At 38.9% G+C, this 22,474-nt stretch overlaps 1 protein-coding gene and 1 long non-coding RNA gene across 6 annotated transcripts in view; one reads left to right on the top strand and one right to left on the bottom strand.

The window, feature by feature from the left end:
* The window catches only part of LOC135984283 (uncharacterized), a 58,963-nt gene extending 44,155 nt beyond the window's left edge, over positions 1-14,808 (top strand). For 2 of the 3 annotated variants that reach the window (XR_010602210.1, XR_010602208.1), the window contains 2 exons: positions 8,413-8,903; positions 14,752-14,808. This is a non-coding gene — a long non-coding RNA (uncharacterized LOC135984283). Of the gene's footprint in view, positions 1-8,412; positions 8,904-12,880; positions 14,728-14,751 lie in introns of those variants that run through there. The other variant, XR_010602209.1, reaches the window with a different exon arrangement.
* ATG10 (autophagy related 10) overlaps positions 1-22,474 on the bottom strand; it is a 157,984-nt gene that overhangs the window by 46,436 nt on the left and 89,074 nt on the right. For all 3 annotated transcript variants that reach the window (XM_065599132.1, XM_065599133.1, XM_065599134.1), the window contains exon 4: positions 2,452-2,578. In XM_065599132.1, coding sequence (XP_065455204.1) covers positions 2,452-2,578 — 127 coding nt within the window. The remainder of the gene's footprint in view (positions 1-2,451; positions 2,579-22,474) is intronic.

Below are 22,474 nucleotides of genomic sequence, written 5' to 3'. Positions count from 1 at the left end.
CAATAATAACAATTTACAGAGTTGCCAAATTTCATATGTTGTAAGCAGATAAATAATGAATTCATAGAATATCAGGGTTGGAAAGGACCTCAGGAGATCATCCAGTCCAACCCCCTGCCCAAAGCAGGACTAACCCCCAGACAGATTTTTGCCCCAGCTCCCTAAATGGCCCTCTCAAGGTTTGAACTCGCAACCCTGGGTTTAGCAAGCCAATGCTCAAACCACCGAGCTGATGTAGGTCTGAGTATGGGGTGTTCTCCCACCCACTCAGCAAACAGAAGAGCTGAACAATAGTGGCTGTCAGAAGAAAAAGGGGCAAAGGGTTATCAAGGGAAGAATAGTATCATCATAATGAAAAGGCAAAAGTGGGGACCAGGCAAGGCAAAGGAGAAAGCTTGCTCAGATGTCTGTCATAAATAGTGATCTGTATAGTCTGAAAAACGTCATATTGGGGGGTTTGGATAGCACCAGGCAGTAAGTAGATAATCTATATCAAAGGAAGGATTTCCAATATCCAAAAAACTGTGCTATACAGAATGAAAATAAGAGATTTAGTACTAATAGAATATTCTTCTGGAAAAAAAAAAGAGTTGGATGCCAGTATTTGTATCCTCCTCTCTTCAAGCCAGTAACCAAAAGAAAAATGTTAATAAGGATATAAAGAGACTCCAGATGACTCCAGAAATTCTCAAAAAAACATAATTTTCCACTGTGAAAGATTCCCAAGAAGTATGTTAAAAACATAATTATACTTGTAGGAACAATTACAGTTCTGTACTGCAAGGGGAGCTGTTGGCACATAATACTAAGATTGTGCATTAGCTCATCCACCAGCTTCTGTAATATCCACTTCCAGCTATAAGGAGTCATGTTTCAACACCTCCGATTCCCTGATGCTGACAAGCTAAACAACTTGTTTTGTCTCTGGGAGCTCTTCTCTGGTGATTAACTGCTTATAGTGAATACTAATTATATGAAAGTACAGTACTATAGAAATACTGTTTCCTCTACCTGCAGCATCACCATTCTCTTACACAGAGAAGGTATACTGTTAATTCAACTAAAACCAAGAAGATGACATTTTTCAGCACCACAAATAAATTAATCAGCCTCTTACTATGTTATTTCGAGACAGCAAAAGTTACTGACTAGCAAGAGTTTCTTTATCCTTCTGCCTGCAAAACAAGTTTAATGACAGATTATTGCACATTTGTAAATGCTTGTAACAGTCCTAGGAATAAATTTGCAACATGAAGTGTGTGAGAATTTGTGATCTATTGGTAGTTACGGAGACTGAGCTGTATTCCCAATTCCCCAATTTGAACATTTACCCCAAATTATCAGTTCTTAGAAATTGCACCTCAGACTAAAATCTTTTCACCACGGAGTCTGAGAATTTGTTCTTCAATTTTAAATCTAAAGTGCTTGTTAAAACGCGAACATTGCAAAATTAGAAGTGATTAAACAATATAAGTCCATGAGTGATTAAATCTACCAAACACAGGCAAAGCAGCTTAAGTGACTTTTTAATTAAAAAGAAAAATATCACAGGCAACATTCAGATGTCTTCATCAAGATAAAATTTGAAGATCATTCAAAACACAAAATCTGCCATGCAGGAGACAAAGTTTAGAAATGACCTCAGGATTCCAACTCCTCAGCCCCAAGTGCATTGTCTTTGGGAAGAGGAGAGAAGCACAGACAGTGCTGCAGTATAATCACTCTATGCTTGTTGATTAAATAAGCATGACTAACAGTGGCTAGGAAGGGAGACAGTGTGTTCCACTTTCCTGACAGGAGAGAGAGTGAAATCACAGTGGCAGTAGTAACTGGGCAATGGGTGATAAGATGTATAGATTAGGGAGAAAATAAACTATTGATTTCAGTCATTTTATGCAATGTTTTAAAACTGTTTCTTCCAGTGCAAACTGATTTTATGTTGGTTTTATGTTTAAAATATTTGGTAACTTTTAAAAACTGTTTAAATTAGAAAGAAAGATAGCATACAGACTGTTTTAAATGTAAATTTTGACCTAATCATTTTGGATCAAATTCAGCTCTGAAATAAGCAGGCGCAACTCAGCTGAAGTCACTGCAGTACAGCTTACTTATTCCATGGCTGAATTTGATGCTCTAGCTTTAAGTTCTTTGTATTCATTTAAAGAAATCAAAAAAGAAAAATGGCCAGCAGGTTTCGTCAACTATGGGCATGATGCCAGGAGTCTAAAGATCAGACTTCTCCAGGCTGAGATGATATCATCTACTACAAGGTCCTGAGGCTCATGGTGTCTGGAGTATCAGAAAATTTACTAGTGAACACCCCATCTCATATTTTTTATATTAAACATGATTATTATACTGCCAGTTGAGTACAAAATCTGTTTCAAAGATTTCACTTCATCCCTGCATTTTTTTTCTTTTACTATGTGTTTAATGTATAACAAGTCTTACCTAAAAAGCATGCCCTAAAGTAAAGCACAGGTACTTCGTAGCTGCTGGAATACAAGACATGATACTCATAACGAATCACTTCTGATGTTGCACAGATTCCGGCTACTTCAGAATCATCCAGGGCTTCCTAAAACAACAAACATTAACACAGTACTTCAGTAAATTATGGGCTTACCCGTAAGGAGAAAATAAGGGTTACCGGTATAGTAATTAATTTAATAAATATAAGGAGCAGACATGAGAGGAATTGTCCCTTACTGAACACTCATCAGTTGAGTCCTGAGGAAATAGTAAGACCAGAAAGAAAAACACGAAAGCCCCAATTCTGCAAAGATTTACCTACATGCTTCACTTCACACACCATGAGGAGTGTGTATATAGTTAAACCCATGTGTAAGTCTTTGAAGGATTGTGGCCTTAATTAATCCAGATTGCTTTTGTGAAACAATCAGACAGCAAAGCAACTGTGGAAAATCTTTATCGCAATACTTTTGGCAATATGTTGGCTACAGCAGCTACTCCCTTTGTTACCTGTTACTGTTGAAGATCATCCTACCAACTGAAGGTGAAGTTATAATAGATCCCTAAAGAATCTGCAGGTTTAAAACAAACAAAAGGAAGTATTTCTTCACACAACACACAGTCAACCTGTGGAACTCTTTGCCAGAGGATGCTGTGAAGGCCAAGACTATAACAGGGTTCAAAAAAGTAGTAGATAAATTCATGGCGGATAGGTCCATCAATAGCTATTAGCCAGGATGGGCAGGGATGATGTCCCTAGCCTCTATTTGCCAGAAACTGGGAATGGGTGACAGGGGATGGATCACTTGATGATTACCTGTTCTGTTCATTCGCTCTGGGGCACCTGGCATTGGTAACTGTCGGAAGACAGGATACTGGGTTAAATGGACCTTTGGTCTGACCCAGTATGGCTGTTCTTATGGTGGTTACTTTCCAAAGGATAATTCATTTTATGCAGAAAATTCAGAGTTCCATTTTTTAATAAGAGCTATTTTGCAAGAGGTTGTGTTGGTTAATAACACTTCTGAAATTGAGACAATTTTTCCCCTCCTCTTACTATATGCTGCTAAAATCAACTTCAACTATATATTGGGCTCCACCTCTTCTGTTTGTTTATAAGCAGAAGCATTCCGATACATTCCCAGGAGCTCCCAATTACCAGCTTACGTTTTGTGTCTTCTTTTACCAATGTATGAACATAAGACATAATTTTCAAAAGGTGCTGAGCACCCACAGTTCTTATTGACTTTACAACCAATTGCGAAAGTTTATCACTCTGAAAATTAGGCCATTAACTTTTTAACCCTATTAAATAAGCTAATTAGATATACTGGAACAAATTTTCCAAGAAGACAAAACTGAAATGTCCACAAAATGCACGTGCACTTGTTGAGCCTTGAAAACCCTGAATTTGCATACACAAACCAACTGTATGCCCCGAAGGGTAGGTATACATATACAAATATGGGCTTTGTGGGTGCACTAGTACCAACTAACTGTGAATATTTAGTTCTTTGACCAAGCAAAATGCCAAAGACTGAAAGGGAACAATGAAGAAACAGCATTTTTTAACCCTCAAGTTGTTACAACACATAAGACAGTTAAAGCTATTTTGTATTTTTTCTTAGATCCTTAACTCACCTTAATGCTTGCTCTGCCATGAATCAATTCATGAGGGAGATGCAAGAACTGACAAACTAAGAGTAACCATAGAGAACATACTATGATTTTTTGGAAAGCCCATGTAAATTGATTTCATCCAAATAGTATTTTAGACAATCAGGTGTTGCTGATAAGAGTGTACAAGACTGTGACTAGAGGTCCCAGATTCTGGATAGCCACATACCAGTGTAGTTGGAAATAATGATAACATGATTTTAAACATTAAATTAAGATATTTAGAAAATCACAGCAGCTCAAAGAACAAAAGAATTCTGGGAATAATGGCCAATTGCAGAAAGTTTGATCTTAGTTTACCAAAAAACAGATACCTAAAGCACTGAGCCTGGACATTAAAGGAAATCCTCTCTGTTGACCCAGCTTTTAAAATCTTAGGCAATGAGATATTAAAGACAATATGCCAGAAAGGACAACATTGATTACTGTTTTTGACTTCACCAACCAGATACAGATCTGTATGCTTTACCCAGTTCACATATAATAGACTAAGAACACACGTTTTCCCTCCTTCCCTCATAGCAATCCTACTGATCAGATGTATTGGGAGCCAATACTATGTAAAAGATTTTTTGTGGAAGAAAGATTGATATTACTTTTGCCTAGTAAACTGATAATTCTTTAAACTGGATATATCTTCTGGGCCAGTGCTTTGGTGAAGAGCATAAATGGGAAAAGAGAAGAGAATGGAGGGCGATGGCAGAAACTAAAAACAGCAACTAGGGATCAGCCCAAATCCCCTCAAACTTTGAGGACCTTTGGATTCAGATCTGAACCCAGATCCAAACTACATAACTTAAGACAATCTCTTCCTGAAGCAAAACTTAAAACGATTCTTTGTGAAGACATTCATGTTTAGTAGGTTTTTATATTATGGGTTTACGTACTATTTGGCCATTAGATGACTTTGCTCTGAAACAGGACTGGATAAGTGTGACATATAGTGAAGTACTTGCTGAGTCTCTTTCTTTTGTTGGCTGTGCTGTACTGTACCACTGATAGTTCCAGTGCCGATATAAATTTTTAAATATTGTTCTTCCACCAAAACAGTCCTGTACATGCAAGTACACTCTTGTGTGTGTATATGGAAAAACAATGAACATCACTTTAGTCATTAACATTATATTGATTTCTAATTTGGAATTATTTTTAAACTAGAATAAAAAAAACAGTCACCCTCTCTTTCACCCAAAAGCACATGGAGAAATAAGTAACATCTTTACCAAAGAGCTGCCTTCCTCAATGTGAGTTCAGCAGAACAGGTCTCATGAATGTCCTGCTATCTTGGAAGTGGTGGGTTAAGATATGAGCAGTCTGTCGCTAAAAATTCTGCTTCTGGGGATTGCAGGGAGTTCAGGGTTTGAGCAACCTCTGCAGAAAAACCTTAATTTTCTGGAGATGAACTGGACTAGGGAATAGAACAATGAAGGAGTCAGCAGCTCTTTCTGATGACCCTGTTCCTCAAGAGGGAGGAGATGGACTACAAAAAAATCTCCCTTGAGGATTCCTGGTGTTACTGGAGGGAAATTAGATTATGATATGCCTCTCTAGAGATCCTACTTCTCAAGAGACAAGAGCTATTTCATCCATCAGTGGCATCCCCAAAAGAGTACGGACACCTCTGGAGGGTTAGGAACAGGAAAGAGCAGGTTGTGCAATCAGTCTTCTCCTGAAAAGCCAGGTGTTTTAGGGAACTGGAGGTTGACCATTTCATTCATGTTTTAGGGAGCTGGAGGTTGACCATTTCTCATTTTGTATTAACCTGGTTTTTGCTTTTAAATGATGGTTTGGGCTATGTCTGAAACAGGGAATTCAAAAGAAGGCAAAGCTTAAGGAAGCTTTGGAAGACAAAAATTTTCCCTTCTCTGTCCTGTAACAAACTGGAATTTGGTCTAGTATACGAAGCTTCTGTTATTCAAAATATGATTTTTGATCATTCAGATCTCTTTGCATGCTATATATATAGTGACAAGTGGAAGCACTACTGTAGTCTATATACTTGCATGGACACTTGAATCCTTCTTAGAGCTATTTCTAATCCCTTTTCATTTGGGTAAACAGCAGTGGCAGGACTTGTTACATAAAAAGATACAGTACCAACATGTAATCCTGTACTTTATAGTCTCTAAGAATGATGCATAGAATTTAACATGGGAAAGTAAATTTTGGAGTCTACATGCACTGAGTGTTTCTTTAGCTGGTGAGTTGAACCTTTGCTAAAGCCATGTTCTAGAATAAAATGAACTGGGTCTCTTTTTAAGATATTTGGAGCATTTAAGACTTTGTTTGTGACTGAACAGAACCCACAAAGACTAAGCGAATATTACATTGGCCCAACAGAAGATATGTCTGAGGGGGTTTTAAACAAATGGCCATAGCTTTTTGCATAATCACTAACAGAGCCATAAATAACAGAAGGTATAACTAATACATAAAAATAAAATCCATAAGCCATGTGATAGCCTATTTATAGGTTGTTTTTAAAAATTTTAATGTGTTCCTTTCCTTGCTATATATACTACTGTCCTGCACCCTCTGAGCTGTTAACAGTACTTTATGTACTACGGTATTATGACAGCTACAACGCAACATAAATAATTTACTCTTGAGCATTGATAGGTCATAACATGCACAGTACCATTGCTCCAAAAATATTCCTGGAAATATAAATATAAAGAGGGTGAGCTAGCTCTGTTGTTGAATTGATGGATTTTGTTTAGATACTCACTATGGCAAAAAGATTTATCTGCACAGTGGATAAAATGCTAATTTTATTAAAGTGTTATTAAATAGGGATTTCTGGCTAAATTATAATTCCTAGAAAAATTACACAGCCACTTGATTTCTCAGTTCTTGTTTCTCCATAAGAATTTGCTTGCATGGCTGCCACACTGCAAGGGAAAACTGAATCCAGGACTGACTGACTGTTTCCTAAACAAATTGGGAAGTTGTCATCAGGAAGCATCTGTTACTTTATTACTCTCACGAAAAAGCGTTCTTGTGCTATCATAACGGACTATTGAGCAGATGCTTTAAAGCACTATACCCACAGCAATGTATGTATAATAAAAAAGATAAGCAGCTACAGCCTAATTAATGATATTGGTTCCTTTATAAATGCATTCTTACTAATTTTAATTGATCAAAAGTTGTCTTCGACATTTTAGCTCTCTCTTCTACCCAATATATTTGTTCCGTTCCTTTTAAATGATAAAATATTTACATCAATAGATAAGAATTAATGTTGCACATCCTTCTGAAGGCAAAATAACACATTTCTTCTCTAACAAAAGATACTATTTTATCCCTTTGTGAGGCAGAAGACAAGTTAAAGATCCTGGGGGGTGAAGAATTAACTTGTTTTTGACAGTATTTAATAAGAACTGTATCCATGAGGGGTAAGGCAGGTCATGTTGGGAGGATAGGCCTCAATGGGAAGGATAGGGAACAGAAGTTCATAGCATGAACTGGGAAGGAGACAACAGTTACATGATCAAAAGGAATCTGTGTCTTCCCCTCTCCCACCCACATACACAAAAAGAGTGTGAGCCTGCAATCCTTGTCCCACCAAAATTCCCTTTGAAATGCAGGATGAGGACTGTTTTGGGAGGAGAAGGGGGAGGAAGTGCAGTGATTTCACCAAGAGCAGGCACATTTCTCCTTGTGATTAAGTTACTGTTGCCTATCCTCCTAATTCCCATGTTTGTCATCTCCCACTGGTGCCATGACCTCCATGCCCTCCTGCTGTGGGTTAGCCACTTGGGAGGAAGCAGGGGAAAAGGTGACACATACAGAGTTACTGGTATTGTTAGTTTAGTCATGAGAGGAAAGATGTACCAGTAAGCTAGGTTTTTTCAGTTGCTCGGAATGTGTTTGCTCTTGATATCTTACTGTTTTATGCTCTAACTCTGACAACAAATGAATAATGTTTGAGCTTCTTAATGTTTCTCCAACTCTGTGGTTCTCGTTTTTTCAAGTATACTGTAAGGAAACAGAAACGCTCTCATGGAGCAGCTCCCCACCCAGCCTCCCAACTCCATGGTTTCCCTTTGGCAAGTACAGTGCTTGGTCCCACAAACTTGTACAACTAACATTAAAACAGTATTAATCAGATAAGATTAAATAAACTTTAATGTGAAAGGTGTAGTTGCTTGGATAGATTGTTTTAGGGATCTTGATTTCTTCCCCCTGCATGTTTTTTACATTTATTAATACTAAGTCTCCCCTGGTTGACTGCAATCCCATCTGTTCTATTCTCCCCAGGTCACTTTGCAGTTTGGTTTTGCCCCTCTGTATGTTTGCTGCTCTATGCAGAATCTCAAGGCTAACCCATCACAGACACTGAATTTCTGGGCCTGATTCTCCCCTCACTTACTATGGCGTAAATCAAAAGTAAAACTGGAAAAAAAAATCAATGGAGTAACATTGTGTACAACTGTAGTGAGATAAGAATCCAACCACTTGACAGCAGCCTCCCCACAACCCCAACAAACATTTATGGCCTGAAAGTCACACCAGATGACATAAGGAGAGAGTGTGCCTTCTGACACCTGATCAGGAGTTCTTCCCAGGCTGGATGATAACGTGAAAGTTAGACAAATTGAATAATCTGTGCAGTTTGCAGAGCACAACTCTGAATTTCAGTTGTTGTTCAAGAAGTGACAAGTGGACCATCAAACTGAAGTTTATTCATCACAATGATGAACAGTGAGAAAAAGACCAAGACTTCCCAGGGCTTCCAGCACACACCCAGGGTAAGTTATTTTTATTTTCACACAGTAACAGGACTTCAGCTCTAGAAATTCCATGACAGCCACACAGAAGAAGATAGGACCAGGTTCTTCAGAGGACTGCACATCTGCATGAGGTCACTGTCTCCAACCTCTATTAAATATGTCTATTATAATACCCAGAGGCCTTAATCAGATTTGGGGTTCCCTTTATGCCAGGTGCTGTACAAACACACACAGAAATATTGTCACCAGCCTGAAGAACTTACAATCTAAGATGACTGATGTACAAATGTGATTACCACATACATCCATTTTTACATACATACATTGCAAATGTTCTTTATTGGAAATTGATAAAGGAAATGTCAACTATCCCCATATGCTTTCCAACATAGCTATCATTAATTCACTGATTTCTTATAAGCTATGTGGCAGAGGTTGGTGACATGAAGAGATCTGAAGGAGTAGAGTATAGTGGTTTTATGGATTACATTCATTGAGCAGATCCATTCTCTGAAAGTGCTTGGGTGGCTATGGATCACCACTTCTATTTCTGTATCAAGCTTATATATCTTCCAAATCTGTTGGCCTGGTGCAGACCTGGTTAAACATGTGTAAGATGCTACCATGCCCCTAACTGCTACTTAACACAAGCAAAAAAATTCCCCTTAAAAATAGTTTCTTAAGCATTGTCACTAACTACTAAATTCCCAGAATGATCACAGTTAGAAATGGATGAGCCCTTTTGAACTCAACAGTTTCCTTGGAAAGTTACTAAGTTGCCACACAAACAATTCAAAAGTGAACTAATGTAGACAACCAATGGATACCTGTGGTCATATAGATTCTTCATAGTTCAGCTCCCAAAGGAACATCCTTTTATTGCCTGTCAGTACTCTTGCTATAAGACTGTTAAAGAACCTAGTCATTATAAAAATGATTCACTTCCCTAGAAAAAGATAAATGGGGAAATAGAGAATGCAACTTTTTTTCCCATTAACAGCATACCAATAGGCAAAATCCAAGCATTCCATCCCCAAAGAATGCCATACATAAAGTTATAATAGTTTCTCATGCATTAACAATCATTTCTAATGGTTGGAAATTAGATTTGTCTTTTGATTGCTCTAAAACTATTATCACAAGTGAAAAGCAGAATCTATTCAAGTGAAAGAAGCAATAGACCATGAAAACTTGCTGTACATCTAAACGTAGAGATTTCTTTCAAAATCTCTTTATTCTTTTTGTACTGTTATACTGAGGCAGAATTACAAGTGTCTAGGATTTGTTGGGGTTGTTTTGTTTTGTTTGTTTTACAAAAGCTGAAATAAAACTTTTCTTTAAAAAATATACAAAATTCCACTTAATGCCTTAGATATATGAGCTTTACCATTTTAGGAATACAATGAGGATATTGTATTTAATATTTTGGAATGTTAGTCATTTTAATTTTTTTTATAAATAGTACATAAAAAACACGATAATCATCAGCAATATGAAAGCATCATCCAAAGATTTATTAACATATGAGGACAAGTTGCAGATCTAGAGATAAAGATTCAGCACAGTTATTCAAGGTTCATAAAAACAAACCAAATATATAACAAACACTGTAGTTATAACTGCATTTAGTTCCAGTGACTATTTAATTAAAATAAAAACAAAACAGCACAACAGTATGTGTTAAATTCTATATTACTGAATTTCTCTCATGAACAAACAAATATAAACCAGGTAATACACACTGACATATGCAATATTTTTCAGAAATGTCAGCAATTTACTGAAAATGGAAGCAAGTGGGAGTTAAAAAGAGTAGTTAATTACCCTGCAGTAACCGTGGTTCTTTGAGATGTTGTAGTCAGTGTGGCTCTTACTCTAGGTGCATATGCGCCTCATGTGTTCAACCTCAAAATCTTTTTTGAATACAGCATGCATCAGGGCACTGTCTGTGTCCTCATATTCATATAAAAGGCAGAGTGACCCTGACCCTCCCACAGTTCCCTCACAATTTAAAGCCTGTGTTAGCTGAGGACTTTGAAAGAATGGATGGAGGATGAGTTGTGGATCCAGACTCACTACATATCAAAGAATCATAATTACTGTAGGGTAAGCAATTGTTTTCTTCTTCAAGTATGTGTCAGTATGGATCCTAGTGTAGGAGATTGGCAGGTAGTATCCTCTTCAGGATGGTGGGCATGAGGTGTATCAACTGCATCAGTTCAACAGAGTATGGAGTACAGCTCTCCCAAACTTTGTATCTGATCTAGCAGCCAAGCCCAGTGCACAATGTTTGACAAACTTTAAGAGGCTACTCCCCATAGCAAACTTGCAGATTTTGGACACTGACATTTGGCACCATACTGAGGATGCTACTGGAGCTCTGGTGCAATGAACCCTAACTGTCAGTGGGAAAGGAATATCAGTCAGTGGCAGCACAGTGAGATAAAACATGTCATCCATTTTGAAAGTATTTAGGATTAAGGGCTTGACATTTGTAGAGACCAGCTACAAATAGATGTGGGGACTGCCTGAAAGATTTGGTCCTATCAATATAGTATTGAAGAGCTCTGAATATGTCCAAAGTGTGCAGCTTTTTCTTTCCTGCATAGAATATGGCTTTGGGAAGAACGCAGGTAAACTGATTGATTCAAATGGAATTCCAAAATCACCTTGGGGAGGAATTTTCCATGAGGTCGCAGTACCACTTAATCTCTATGAAACAAGGTATACAGAGGGTCTGCCATGATTACCTGGACCTTGCTGACTCTTCCGGTTGAAGTGAGGGTGACCAAAAATACCATTTTGAGAGTAAGATGGTAGATGGAGCAATCCAATTGGGACACAAAGGGGACCCCATAAGTCTGTGAAAGATGATGTTGAGGTCCTCTGCTGATGCAGGGTCTCTAAACAGTGGGTAAATATGCATAAGACCCTGTGGAAATTTGGATACTCTTGGATAACAGAAGATCAAAAGTGAGTATTGGTGGATAATATGCAAATATTGCTGCCAGATGGATCTTAATCAAACTGAATGAGAGTCCAGAGTGCATTAAGTGTAGCAAGTAGTCCAGAATCTTTGGTATCAGGGCCTTCACTGGGTCTAGACCATGTTGAGCTACCCAGATCGAGAACCTGTTCCATTTAGGAAGAGCCAAGTTTTCCTCATGGACAGTTTACAGAACCTTTCCATGGAACATAGCAAGCCAACATCCAGGCAATCAACTGCAGCAACCTTGGATTTGGATGGAATACTTGACCTTGATCTTGCAACAGGACTAGGAGGTTGATCAATGGTTGCATGGACATCTGCAGCAAGTCCACCAGCCAGAACTCTCTTGGCCAATAGGAAGCTGTGAGACTGACTCCCCCTGATCTCCTCTGTCTTTAGCAATCATGCTGGGAATCAGTAGGAAGACTTAAAGAAGGCCCTGATTTCACTGTAGAAGGAAGGCATTAGGCAAAGATTTGGGGGTCATTAACATTGGGTATGAAATCACTGCATTCAGTAATGACCAGAGTGATGGATCTGTCTTGAGATAACTAAGCCCTTGCAGTGGTGGAATCTATCCTGTTATGAACTCTTATCATCTGTGAAGGGCTGAGAGACCGTTTCTTGTAGTTCACCAGCAAGCCAAACCAAGAGAATACAGGGTGAAGCAGAGGCCTGATGTGATTTGCCTCCTGTCAGCCAGTCAGCCAGATCCAGGTAGACATGGATACCCTTCTTCCTCACGTGCACCTCCACTACAGTGGGGCATTTCAAAAAAACTCAGTGCCTTGGAAAATTCAAAAGGCAGTACTTTGTACTGACAGTGACTTGTCCCCAATGTGCATCTCAGATACTTCCATATCACCATCCACCATGCCCACAGGAAGTACATGTCCTGTCAGTTGAGAGCCACAAACCAGTCCTGATCTTGGAGTGCTGGAATAATAGAGGCAAACACCACTATTCTGAATCTGAGATGATGTATGTATTTGTTTTGTCTCCTCAGATCTAGGAAAAGATAAAGACGTCTTTCTTCAGAGTGAGGAAATATTGGGATTAGAAACCTCTTCTGACCCTGTACTCCTGTGGTACTCTTCTATGGTTCCTAGACAAAGTAATTAGGTTACTTCTGTTTCCATGAGAAGGGTCCTTGAAGAGGGACAGTGAAGTGAATTAAATGGTGCAGCCAGAGGCAGCAATGTCCAAGACCCATTTGTTTGCTGTAATGTCCACCCAGACCAAATGGAAGGGAGTGAGTTGGTTTCCAAAGGTCAACTCTGCGGTGGTTTTAGCATGGCTCTCAACCATCTTGTTAAACCTACTGCTTCTGGCAGGGAGGTTGGTGCACAACAGAGGAAGAGGAGAATGGATGCCTCCACAAATAGCAGAGTTGCCTTCCGGGTGGATACTCAGGCCAGCAACTGTGGGAGAAAGATGGTATTCTCGGTCTCTGAGGTGACTGGTACTTGAAGGGCTTGCAGTACTAGTGCTGCAGTATAAATGCCCAAGGATCTGAGTGTAGCTCTGGAATCGGAGCAGGAAGGAATGGCAGATTGTGCAAGGGGCAACAACATGGGCTTCATCGAGGAAGTAAAGGTACCACTGGTGTTTGTCGCTCACAGAGAGGGCGTGTGGACATGAAGCACAGGTTTGGGGGGGGGGTTAAGCTGACTTGTCAGGACATAATCCTTAGGTTTCCTTTTGGACTTCTTCCCCTGTTGGTGAGATCTGCCAGCCTATCTACGTAGAACACTAACACTACAAAAAACAAGAAAAAAATTACTATCTACAGCTATATACACAAGAAAGAACAGACAACTAACTCTCTTAACAAGGCTAAGAACAGGGAGGAACAGGAGTTCCTACCTGGGCCATGTGGCGGTAAGAAGGAACTGGGGCAGCATTGACCCGCATGGCCTCTTATAGTCTCGGCTGCACACACAAGGACGATGCAACACGCATGCGCGGGTCAACAGACTCTGCTACAGAACTGTTCTGCCCCCAGCACATGGCACGTATGCGCACCCATATTTGGAATCCATATAGGACCATCACTCAAAGAACAAGAATTATTATCCTTGCATTGATAATCTCAGCAGCGACCCAATTCTGGTCCCACTGAATTAAATGGGAAAATTCACACTGAAATCAGAGGGAACAGGATTGGCCCTTAGACTCCTTTCATTTTATGCAAGAAAAATGCAGATCCTCTTTAACTTCTCAGGCAAAAAGCTATGTTAAGATGGAGTTAAGACTGAGAGTATGTATCAGTAATTTAAGGGGGGAAAGCATCACAGGGATGATGTAAATTACAAATCCAGGAAATTCAGAGTTAAGGCTACATTTAAAAGAAATTGATGCTAAGAGGAGGAGAGGCAGGCAGAGCCTAGTCCTAATATCTTTGTGCTATAAAGAGTCCCTCTGCACTCTTCTGTCAGTGCTCCCACAACATACAGTGGAGCATAAGCAGCAGTGATATGAGAAGCCTTTCAAGTATTGATGCCCAACCTAGTACGCAGCCTTGGAATCTTTAAGGAACAGTGAGAGTTGAGCCAAACTACCAGTCAGACCAACAATCTTTCATATCATTGACTCATTACAATCAACAAAATTGTTGCATGCTAATTCTCTGTAGAGGAAGGGTGGTGATTGGTTGAGTTACCTCTCATGTGACAATGGCCCCCTTTACAAGTTAGCTGTGCTGTTGATCTGAGCCTGTTGGTAGCCTATATAATCACAGCAATTAGAAGAAAAAAAAACCATTAACTCTTTGTAATTAAGCTAATCTAATTTATTCAAGTATAGCCTATGTACAAGATTTCAATTAATTCTAACTATATGGAAAGTTTGAAATGTGTGTCTTAATTTCTTATTTAGATCATTTGGGACAAACAAGGGACCAACACAGATGCTCAGTTTCTTAAAGGACTCCATTGTAATTATTTCAACTAATAAACTAAATATTTACTTATAAATTCTCAGAAAATTCATTCTCTACTCAAAGGGTAAGTGCTTTAAGTTTAGGGGGGATATACTGTATTTTTCACAGAATCATAGAAATGTAGGACTGGAAGAGTCCAGACCCCTACTCTGAGGCACGACAAAGTAAACCTAAATCATCCCTGATAGGTATTTGTCCAACCTGTTATTAAAAAAAATTAAGTTGCTTTGGCATTATTTGTTCTTGGCAAATCCATGGGGGTTATTCCTTATAACCCTATTATTCTCTAAGTGCTTAATTGTTTAATTATTTGTTTTATTATTCTTCCAAGTATGAAAGTTAGGCTGAATGGTCTATAATTCTCTGGTTCCTCTTCATTCCCTATTTTAAAGACAGGTATTATGTTTGCCATTCTTCAGTCCTCTTGGACCTCACTCGTCCTCTGAGTTCTCAAAGCTAATTGTTAGCAGTTATGAGATTGCTTCAGCTAGTTCCTTAAATACTTTAAGGACAATTTCATCAGGTCCCACCAACTTCAATATATCTAACCTATTAAAGTATTCTTTAATCTGTTCTTTCCTTATTTTGGCTTGGTTCCTTCCTCCTTGCTGTTAATATTAATTGTGTTGAGTATCTGGACACCATTAATCTTTTACTGAAGACTGAAGCAAAATAGGCATTAAACACCTCAGCCTTCTTGATGTCCTCAGTTATTAGATCTCCTTCCCCACTAAGTAGAGGACCTGAACTTTCCTTTGTCTTTCTCTTGTTCCTAATGTATTTAAAGAACCTCCTCTTTTTTTATCTTCCTTGCTAGTTGTAACACATTTTGTGCCTTAGCCTTTCTGATTTTGTCCCTACATGTCTGTACTATTCTTTTGTACTCCTCCTTAGCAATCTGTCCATGTTTCCAATTTTTGTAGGATTCCTTTGTGATTTTCAGGTCATTAAAAGAGCTTCCTATCTTTCCTTCATTTTGGGATAGTTTTCAGTTGTGCCTTTAATATTGTCTCTTTGAAACTGCCAGCTCTCCTGAACTCCTTTAGTCCTTAGATTTTTTTTCCCTGGGATCTTACCTACCAGTTCTCTGAGTCCGTTAAAGTCTGAGTTTGTTTTTTTTTAAGTCTGTTGTCCTTATTCTGTTGCTCTCAGTCCTTCCTTTCCTTGAAATAAGGAAATCCATTTCAGGATCACTTTCATCCAAATTGCCTTCATCCTTCAAATTCACAATTAATTCCTTCTTGTTGGACAGAATCAAATATAAAATGGCTGTCCCTCTGGTTATTTTCCCACACTCTTAAATGAGAAGTTGTCCCCAATATATTCCAAGAACTTACTGGACATTTTGTGTTTCGCCTTTTAACTTCTTAAACAGATGTCTGGATAGTTAAAATCTCCCATTACTAACAGGATATTTCTGTTATTTGTTCAGGAAATACCTCATCCACCTCCTTTTCCTGATTTGGTGGTCTATAGTGGACCCATATCAAGATGTTACCCCTATTTTTTTTCCATTTTTCCCAGAGACTTTCAACTGGTCTGCCCTCACCACCTTCTGGACTTCAGAACAATAATCATGCATAACAAACTAGTTGAATCCCTGCTTTAACTGCAAAACAGAACTCAACCTTAACTATGGAGTCATAGCAAGTGTCTCCAACCTACGTATATATGTGCTCTTTTGTAAGCTATAAACCCAATTAGCAAAGCACAATATAGAAATAAATATTTTGGGTGGACAATATATGATAGCCATCTTCCTTGATAGACTGCAATTTATTGGTAAACTACATTCTGTGATTTTTTCACATGATCTTAGCAAAACCAGAAATACAGTACTTGAACTAGCTGATACTATCTCCTATGTAATTTAGTTTATCTTTGTCCTTAAAGGTGAATGGAAAACTTAAAAAAAAAATTTCAACTGTTCCAGATCCCAAATTTCTAAATATGTATAAAAATATAGCTGAAAAACATTCCTCCTTTATTTTCCGTCTAAGACCCTAATGCTATTTCCCCTGGAAGTCAACAGCAATATTCCTATTGATTTTGTATGGAACTAGATTGGGTCCTGTGACTAGAGTTCAAGTTTTGCTGGCCCTGCACAAGTTATTGCATTACTAACATCCTATGAAATACATCTCTCCTATCCTATTAGGTCAACTGTTGCAGGAAAAAAATGCAGATCTCTGGAATATCTATATAGGCATGTAAAGACAAAATGTATGACTAGGAAAGGTTCAGTTATAACAAACTGTATGCATATTTAGTTTGTCAACCTAACACAATTACACCCTGAAACTTGCTGTGCTCCAAAGATTAGGATTTGCTTTTCACTGACTCAAGGTCAAGCAAACACTGCATTTAGATTTTGAACAATTTTCCAGGTCACAATGAATCAGTTAAAATTATCCCTCTTCAGGAGAATTTTTTTCATATGACAAGAAAAACCTTCCTAATTCCCTTTCAGGTTAAGTAGTCAAACAAGAGTATGTGACTGAACATTCTGTAATGGTGGATAGCACTGTCTAAATTAAATGACATTGAAACTATGGTGGTCTATCAGTACCATAACCGAGGAAGGATACAAGAAAGTATATACAAGAAGTGGGGATACCAGGAAAAAGGTACAACTAGGAAAAATTATTACATAGAGTAGTGTTGCCATGGATATTTTACACAGACATGCAAAATCAAAATAGTCTGTGAATCATTAACTACGTGAATTCATCTTAGTAACATGACACCCTTTTGCAAGTTGAAGTAATTGCTCAGTGGTAGGCCTTGAAAGTTTATTCGGTGTATGAGTGCATCTTAATAGCATACACCTATCCAAAAGCTCTCTTTAAGTCTTGTAACCCAAGGAATAATTGAAAAACAGTTAGAAAACTGAAAACTTCACAATGAAAAACATCACAAATGTCAGATGCAGCTGAATTTTCAATAATCAAATATTAAAAATCTTGAAATCTGAGAAAATTAAAAAGCTAAAATAAAGTACAATTGACTCTTCAGCTGTAACCTAGTTAAATATGTTAGCTGCTCCCTCTGCTGGCTCTGTAGTAGCAATTAATTAATTAACCTTATTCTAGGACAGGGGTTCTCAAACTGGGGGTCGGGACCCCTCAGGGGGTCACGAGCTGTCAGCCTCCACCCCAAAATGTGTTTTTAATTTATAAGGGGGGGGTTGCACTCACTGGCTTGCTATGTGAAAGGGGTCACCAGTACAAAAGTTTGAGAACCCCTATTCTAGGATATAGGATCTGCACTGCTACCAATGATGTTGTCCAACAAAGTAAAAGATATTTTTCTTTTGTAATTTCAAGATCAATTAGAAACACAAACCAAGAAACAAAAATTTGCATTTGGTAAGAAACAAATATTTCCAAGTGTCTAAGAAGATGGTATACTAAATGGAGAATTTAAAAATTAAAATCTCTAAAAATATGTTCTAATTTAACAAGAGGTCATGGGCTTGATGCTGGAATTACTGAGTGAAGTTCTATGGCCTGTTTTATGTCAGGAGGTCAGACTAGATGATCATAAAGGTCTAGCCTTAAAATCTGTGGGGGGGGAATTTTTTTTTTAGGTGTTCTTCACAGTGATCTCTGACTATTGCTCAGAGTGTTCAGTGAGCACTAAGACTTGTAATGTGGCTTATAAGGCCACTACAACATTAGAGGAAATGCAAAGAGTATTAAAGTTCTTGGAAGTATTCTGCATTTGAAAAATGTAATGTCTCTAAAGGTACTGGAGAAAGAATGCAGTCGTAACAGCAACTGCTACACTCTCCCATCACTGCCAACACACACCACTAGCCATGACCCACTAGTAACACTAACCTTTCCACACAACCCTCATGTTCAAAGGGTTGAATCTGGGACATACTAAGTGCTCCCAATTTCATTTGACTTTAGTGGAAGTTGATGTGTTCAGGACCTCATGAAATTGAAACCACAGAGAAAAATCAGCAAAATTTTGGCTAGTAATGGTATAGGCATAGGCAGAGCATTTCATTTGCAAAGAGAGATGCTGAATGCAGGTTAAGTTGAACTGGAACTTTACCGAACCCTGTAGACTACTCCATCCATACAGCTGAGTTGTTTCCAGCCTAAGTCCCTGCATTCCTGGTTCCTTGGTGTCCCCTTAATAATAATCCCTTAAGGAAACATGGCCCCTTTGAGTCCAGATTCACTGATCATGATACACAGAGGAAGCCAGAATCTAGATCTAAAAATGTTTGGTTATGCTTTGTCTCCTATAACTTCCTTCAAAAGCTAATTTGTGGCTTTGGGAATTAATATAGCCACTCCTAGGTTAATTAAGGGGTCTCAGGGACTACTTTATGTACTCCTTTCTTTTTTTAACTAACTGGAATCATATCTAAAAGGATGAAGTATTTAATTGGTTAAAGTGTTCTTGTTTTTCTAAAATGAGTTATTCTAAGTACCCTGAAGACATTTAATTTCAAAACAGGAAGCCAGTGAGAAGAACACTCAGTTATTCTAATCTTGTACAGATCTTTTGGAAAGTATTTTCCTAAACATTTGCTGAAAGAATCTTTTCTTGTACTGCATGCTACTACACGTAGCCTAAATGAGGAACTGCAGAAATCTCAACACATTTACTATTTAAATTACTCCTGATTATGTAAAGGAAATAACCTAGTACCCAGTATCAAAATTCATTCTATCTCTTCCTATAATTTATTAAACTGTAATCATTTGCCAAACAAAAAATTCAGTGAAAAGAAAAATAGTTTAAGATTAATAAGTGATTTTAAAAAAAAACCCACATTCAACTCTATACAAACAAAAAATCTGCTGCTGAGGCTGTCTGGTACTACTACAAAACTAAAGGCCAAATCTGATGTTTTATTATAAAATCCTGCAAAGAAGTTGTTTATAATGCAGTTGTAAAATTCTCCCTGGTGTAATTTTAGAATAAGGGCTTAGCACACATATGATATTTTAAAAATGAATTACTTAGGTCCCATGCCTGTAATGTGTTGGGTGCTCCCATGCAGATTCCCATTGGCTTCACTGAGACAGAGGTGGGCCCAATGATCTTCCCCAGGCTACAGGTTGCACAATCTGGGCCTTAGTGAATGTTTATACAGACTTTTCAACATATAAATACATTATGATTATTATACAAACAAAAGTCAGGTGTAGCCATTTAATTTATAGAAATACAGACATATTTACATATGCATGTATGTACATAAATGTGTATGTATGATACAATAGGGTATGTATATAAGAAGACTGCAGAATTGACACCTGTCTGTGTCACCTGCAGAAGTCAACATGAAACTTCCAGCACATCGTAACACACACACCTCAACACAAATCTCCCAGCATAACCTCCAGACACAAATCAACACAACCAGCACATACACATCTCCCAGCACAACACTACAATCAGCACACACAATAATCCCAAACACAGATAGCCCCTCATCACAGCACACACCCCTCACTTGCCACCCACACAAAACACAAAAATCTCCCAGCACAACACACACACAACCTCACACTCACTCATACTTACCATAAACTTGAGTGGCAAAGCCATGGGTCATCACTAGTGTGTACACATATTATTACACACAAACTATTTTAAAAGAATATTTGTAAGGTTGCAAAGTTGAACACTCAAAAGTTAAGGAATGCCAGAATTAAGGTTGCCTGTGCAATTTTAATTCAGCCCCGTTGTGTGTACTCATTATGATACAGTCTTTATCATGTACCGATCATGTTCTGATTTTCCCCTAGGACTCCTAACTTTTGAGCGCTTGACTTTGCAACCTTAAGGCTCTTTTCATGTAGCTTTTTGTGTGTAATTTCCTAGATTTTTAGAAAAGCAAACAAATACAAATTCCATCATGTGGCATCAAATTGATTCCTACATGGTTCATCAGTAGGGTTGGAAACTAGATTCACAGAACAGATCTCTGCCACTTGAGCTAACAGAGTAACCAATACCAGTAGCAGGTTATCATCCTCTATGTTGACCAGCACTGGGGAGGATGAAAAATATATTTTGCCAGTGGGTTTCACAGATATTTGCTGAGAGCAGAGGAATGGTGAGACTCTGGAGCCTTTATTGCCATTCCAGGCTGCATGAGGCAGTGTTCTCTAAGGGGCACAGACTTCTCCACTGACACCTACAACATGTCCCTGTCCCAGTCCAGTCTCCTCCCTGCATCTGGCTCCTTCACCCGGTCCCATTCTCTTTTCATACAGTCCCAGACTCTACTTCTCAGGCCTCTCATCCCAGTCCCTTTGCTCAACTAGTTTCCTCCTCCAGCAATCCCTCCTTGGGATTGCTGCCCAAGTCCCAGTCTCCCTCAACTCTCAATACCTCCCACAGCCAGTCCCAGTCTCCTTTCCCAGCCAGTAGTAGTCTTCCCCCTGGCTCCTCATCCAGTCTCTCCCCATCTTCCCCTCGGCTTCTTACCCCATCTCTCTCTATGTCTTCCACCCCAAACTCTTTTTCCAATCTCAGGCTTCTCTCTCATCTACTCCCTGGCTCCCTGTTAGTTTCTTTGCCCAGCCTATCCCAGTTCTCCCCTCACACCCCAAGTCCTGGACAATCTGTCTTCTCTCCTCTACCCACTCAATTCCACCCACCACCACCCACATTTCTACCCATCACCACCCACAGGCTCCTTCCCCAACCAGTCCCAGTCTCCCCACTTTCCTCTAGCTCCTGGTGTTTCCTCACTGGCTCCCAGTCCCAGCCTTCCTGCTCAACCAGTAACCGTACCTATTCCTAGTCAGTTTTTCTATCCCAACTCCAGTCCCTGTCTTGCTAGATTCCTTGTCAAAATCTACTACTTTCCCTCCCCCTATTCCAGATTTTGTCCCTTGTACATGCAAATCACACAGCTTCTTTCTTCCACATTGCTTGGTGCCAGCGGAGGGTCATCGATAGAACAGGGGAGACAAGCTCCCTGTTCTCATTTCCAGTATCTGGCCCTAGTCTGAAGAATATGGGAGTAGCAATTACAGGGAAAATCTGGCTTTGCCCCTATAAATCTGGGCAGTTGCTCTCTGGGGATGGTAAATGAACAGTCCTGCCACACGTAGGCGCTGCAAGGGGATGGCCCATAGATAGTCACTCTGTGGGGATGGAACATGTGCAGTCTGGTCAGCACTACGAACTGTGAGAAGCTCAAGCAAAAATTGAAATGTCCATCCTGTGGAAAATTTTGATATTTTAGCATTTATTTTTCCCCTAATCAGGACAAAAAGTGAAATATTAAAATATTTCATGGAACTAAACATTCAGAAAAATTTCAATTCTGAAATGGTGAAATGTTTCAGTTTAGCATTTTCTAAACAAAACATTTCAATATTACCAAAGCAAAATGTTTCATTTTGGTTTATTGAACTGACTTGAAATGTCTCATTTAGAGTCATTCAACATTAAGTTGCATTTCCCTATTGTGGTGCATTCTTTCATGGGAGATGTTGTGTGGGTCTGATGGGTCTGATCTGTGGACCAGGTTGGCTGGCTGGACAATGTCTCCCGTGATGCATCCATAGCCATATGACTCCTATAATATACCACACTGCTCAGTCAGGAGAGAATGTGTTCCATCATAGGAGGTATAGCCCAGCCAATAGGAGAATGAGGACATTAGGCACTCTG

This window comes from Chrysemys picta, chromosome 6 (genome assembly GCF_011386835.1).
Source record: "Chrysemys picta bellii isolate R12L10 chromosome 6, ASM1138683v2, whole genome shotgun sequence".
Classification (NCBI taxonomy): domain Eukaryota; kingdom Metazoa; phylum Chordata; order Testudines; family Emydidae; genus Chrysemys; species Chrysemys picta.
The sequence above is the reverse complement of the archived record's forward strand: the minus strand, read 5'-3'. Positions and strand labels throughout refer to the sequence as shown.